Source organism: Mus caroli, chromosome 2 (assembly GCF_900094665.2).
Source record: "Mus caroli chromosome 2, CAROLI_EIJ_v1.1, whole genome shotgun sequence".
Lineage (NCBI taxonomy): Eukaryota > Metazoa > Chordata > Mammalia > Rodentia > Muridae > Mus > Mus caroli.
Genome location: NC_034571.1, coordinates 812,903 through 817,892, shown reverse-complemented (window position 1 = coordinate 817,892; position 4,990 = coordinate 812,903). Strand labels below are relative to the sequence as shown.

At 44.3% G+C, this 4,990-nt stretch overlaps 1 protein-coding gene across 1 annotated transcript; it reads right to left on the bottom strand.

The window, feature by feature from the left end:
- Positions 1 to 3,000: 3,000 nt before the first annotated feature.
- LOC110289462 (igE-binding protein-like) lies at positions 3,001 to 4,578 on the bottom strand. Its single transcript, XM_021155674.1, has one exon. It carries the CDS (start codon positions 4,576 to 4,578, stop codon positions 3,001 to 3,003), a length of 1,578 nt encoding a protein of 525 aa, XP_021011333.1.
- Positions 4,579 to 4,990: the final 412 nt, after the last annotated feature.

Genomic DNA, 4,990 nt, shown 5'->3' with positions numbered 1-4,990 from the left:
TTTTGGCAGTATATGCAGGGCCATTATCTGTTTTAAGTTGTTGGGGTTTACCCCCAAGCGGCCCAGGCCTCCAAACAATGCTGTATAACATGGGAGGCCTTTCCCCTGCCATGGGAGATGCATAAACTATTCCTGAACATGTATTAATGGATACATGAACATATTTCAATTTGCCAAATTCTGAAAAATGTGTCACATCCATTTGCCACACCTGTAGAGGGAGCAATCCTCTAGGATTCACTCCATAAGAAGGCGGGTGTTGAAACTCTAGGCAACGTCCACAGGTAGTGACTACATCCCGAGCTTGTGCTCTAGAGATTCCAAATTTTCTCTGCAAAGTTTTAGCATTAACATGAAATTTAGGATGAAATTGTGAGGCTAACTCCATAGGGGATGCAAAAAATATGAACTCCATACGAGTACAATTATCTACAATGTCATTTTCCCTACTTAAGGGTCCTGGAAGCCCACTATGGGCACGGACATGTCCAATATATAATGGTTGGGGTCTTTCCCACAGCAACTTCTGTAATTGAAAGGCCAAGGCTTGGATGGTACTACGAGCTTTTATTTGGCCAGTCACTTCTAGGGATAAAACTAAATTAACTACATATTGTGAATCTGAAATTAGATTAAAAGGAAAATCACGATCCTTAATGATCTCAATAACTATTTGTAATTCCACCATCTGCGGAGTACAGGGATAATACTGCCTGACCACAGGATCTTTTGCCTCTATCATATATACTCCACATCCGGTTTTTGATTCGTCAGTAAACACGTTAACTGCATCCTTAATGGNTGTTTTCCTCACCACTTGAGGGAAAATGACTGGATGTTCCTTTAAAAAGGTCATTAAAGNATGTTTGGGATAATGATTATCAAATGGGCCCTCATTAATACAGGCTAAAATAGCCCACTCATCAATATTTGCTGTTAGGACCTTTTGCTGATACCCATCATAAGGGATTACAATAGAGCTGGGTTTTATACCAAAATATTGTAAACAAAGCTGAATTCCCAACAAGGCTAAAGAAGCCACTGTTGTAGGGTAATGATCTAATGTCCTCCCAGCGGATATTTTGGAATGGATCCATAACAATGGGCCTTCTTGCCACAATAATCCTGTGGGTTGCATCTCAGTAGGTAATATTATCAAAATGATGGGTAACCCTTCTCTACAACGCTGAAGCTGGGCTTTAATCAATTCTTCTTCCACTAGGGTATGGGACTTTCTAGCCTCAGGTGTTAATTCCCTTTTGGAACTTAACTCTGAGTCTCCTTCTAAAATTTGAAACAGAGGTTTTAATTTAACATTTGGGATCTTCAAATAGGGCCAAATCCAATTGATATCGCCTAACAATTTCTGAAAATCATTTAAAGTATGCAAGGAATCAACCCTCAACTGTATCTTCTGAGGCCAAACGGCCATAGGGGCGATCCTTGCTCCTAAATAGGACACTATTTTATCTTGTTGCACTTTCTCTGGGGCGATATGCAAACCCCATTGCCTCAAACTCTCCACCATCTTTCCATAAGCTTCCTGCAAATACTTTTCATTCTTTGCTGCAAGCAGGATGTCATCCATGTAATGAACACAGCGAAGTTTGGGATATTCTTTCCTAATTGGTTCCACGGCTTTTCCTACATGAAGCTGGCACATGGTAGAACTATTATCCATTCCTTGAGGCAGCACACCCACTCAAATCTTTGATCAGGCTCTTCATGATTACAGGAGGGCAAAGTAAAAGCAAATCTAACACTATCTTTCAAATCCAAGGGAATGGAAAAGAAACAATCTTTAATATCAATTACTATTAGAGGCCACTTTTCTGGCAGGGCAGATAAGAGAGGCAGACCCCTATGAATGGAGCCCATCACCTTCATCTGTGTATTAATAGCTCGCAGATCATGTAATAACCTCCATTTGCCANATTTCTTTCTGATAACAAAAATTGGGGTATTCCATGGAGATACAGAAGGTTGAATATGACCCAAAAGATATTCTTCTTCAACTAATTCCTTAGCAGCTTGTAATTTTTCTGAGGATAATGGCCACTGAGGCACCCACACCGGCTCCTCAGTTTTCTAGGTTATGGGAATGCTTCCCCCAGTGGCCCCTAAGAAAAACCCATTCCTTCCCGAGGCTTTCTTTTAATTGAGAGAATCAGGGACTTCCTTCCTTGCAACCCTTTTCCCAACCTGAAGGATGGGTGCCATCCCATGTTTTTCATCATCTTCTGGGAGGCATCAGAATATTCATTAGTAAGTCTTAATTGTAGATTCTTCAACAAATCCCTGCCCCATAAGGTATTGGGCAGCTCAAGCACATATGGCTTAAACATCCCATCATGCCCTTCCTTATCTTTCCAAGGGAGCATCCTGGCACTTACGTCTGGACTCTTTGCATAGCCCAGGCCTTGTAATATTTGTTCTGAATCCTGAATCAGCCACCCTTTTGGCCAGTCCTTCCTTGCAATTATGGACCTATCAGCGCCCGTATCTAAAAGCCCCAAGATGGATTTTCCATCCACCTGTAACTCCAGTACCAGATGCTGATCCATTTGTAATGACAGACAGGTAAGTTGGGTGCCTGGAGACCCAAATACTTTTTCTCCCCTTTTTTGTGATGTGGCTGGGTATAAGCCATGAAGACTAGGGATGATTAAAAGTTGTGCTATCCTATCCCCTGGAGAAATAGCTACCAGACCTCATGGCAAGGAGGCCATGACTTTGGTAATTCCTTCATAATCTGGATCGATCACTCCTGGATGGACTATAAGACCTCGCAAGGCAGAGGAGGATCTCCCTAAAAGCAGTCCTACTGTATCCTTGGGTAAGGGTCCTCCAAAATCTGTGTCAATTAATTGGGTTTCCATCTGTGGAGTCAATACAACTCTGGTGGTTGAGCAGAGGTCCAATCCCGCTGAAGGAGTTGCTCTCCTCGGCTTCAAGGAGGATGCAGAAGAGGCCAGGTTGTTCCCCCCTGGCTCTCTACACTCATTGCCCCACATATTTGTGGGCCCGCTGGCCATTTTTTGGCCAAGCTCCTGAATTAGAGGAGACAAGGGGCTGTCCGTTGATGTCCTTTCCAGATCGACATTCACTGGCCCAATGGTTTCCTTTCCTACATTTTGTGCATAGTCCTGGATGTCTAGCTAAAGGTCCTTGTGTTTCACTTCTTTCTGGACAATCCTTTTTAACATGTCCCACCCAGCCACAGTGGAAACATGCTCCTGCAGGAGTTCCCCTTTTTCTCCCCTGCAATTGCATCACCCCTGCGGCCAGTCCAGCATTGCTCAAAGGCCCTCCAAGCTCTCGGCAAATCCAGGCCTCAATTCCCCTATTCTTGTAGGGAGTAATGGTTGTTCTACTCTCCTTAGTACACTGCTCAAATACCAGTTGTTTAACTAACGGCATAGCAGCATCAGGATCTCCAAAGATCCTCCCAGCAGCTTCAACCATTCTAGCCACAAAATCAGCAAAATGCTCAGTAGCTCCCTGTATAATCTTTGTTAGATTCACACTCACTTCTCCTCTATTTGGTAAAGACTTCCAGGCTCTAATTCCTATCTGATTAATCTGCTCATAAACTTGTGGGGGGTAACCAGCTTGCTGTTGAGCAAAACGACCTTGACCAAGTAACATATCTCTATCCCAGACTTGATTCCCCGCAGCTGCATTAGTGGCGGCCTGCTCATTAGCAAATCCAATCAGGAATGCTTTCCAATCCAGATATTGTCCAGGAGACAAGCATGCCTTCACCAACCCTGCCCAATCACTGGGTGTTAGGCAATAGCGCTGTAGCGCTTCTAGCTGAACTGTGGTGCAGGCAGCAGAGACTCCATAGGCTCTGCAAGATTCTGCTAAATTTTTAATAACTTTAAAGTCCAATGGTTCATGGTAACGATTCCCTTGTTGATCTAGGAAAACAGGGAAGCAACCCAACGAGGATCTAACCTCCTTCCAAGCATCAGGGCAAAACGAGTTGCCAGTCACACCGAAATCTTGATAGGGTGGGGGAGCTGTAGGGGTCACTTCCTCCCTCCTCCTCCTTTCTCGTCTGTAATCTTTAAGGTCTGCACTAGAGGTTTTGCCTTGATTTCTACTCCTCTGCTCCTCGCTTGTCTCCTTCTTTAATCCTGTAAAATCAGGATACAAGGAGCTTCTTCCTAACTCCCATGCTAGCTCCTCTATATCCTCCTCTGATCCATTTTCAGAGTTTGATGAGCTCACCTTTTCAGACTTTAATGATCTCTCTTCCTTCAATTGTTCTAGTGCTTGCTTGCCTGTTTCCACTGCATGACAACAGCGCTCATCTTCTAAACAGGTATTCACTAGTTTCCACACTGCTCTAGTACTTCCTTTAAGGACACTCTGCTCCCAGGAGAAATCTAGGTCTTTCCCCAACCTATCCCAGCTAGCAGGAGTCAAATGGCCCGACACAGCAAACCAAGGAGCAACCTTGTCACACTCCTCAAGGAAGGTTTGAATTGTATGCTTTTTGAGTTTTGCGCCCTTTGCTCTTAGCAGCTCATCAAGTGCTAAAAAAGTTGGGTGTGACTGTGATGACCCCATACCTAGTCTTTCACCACTCTACCTACTTATCATGCTCCACACAGTCGCCACAGCAACAAAAAAGGATAGACTGTCCCTATTTCCCTACCTAGTCTTTCTTACTTTCACTTTCTCGTCTCCAGAGCCAGAAAGCCTTATTGTCTCTTACCGAGAGCCTAATCCCAACCCCGGGATTGTGAGTTACTTATCGTATTCACCCTGTCGACAGACCCTGACTGCAGAAAGTTCTGAACCTCTTTGGTGGAGAGCCGGGTCCCGGATTTTGGCACCACTTGTCACGTCCGCCTCGACCAGCAAGGAAAACACAACCACCAGTTCTTCTTAATGCAGTTTATTCAGGCAGCTTCTCTCTTCAACTCCCCTGAGCCTCGGGGTACAAGCATTTTTATGTACTCAAGCCACAACCACGCCT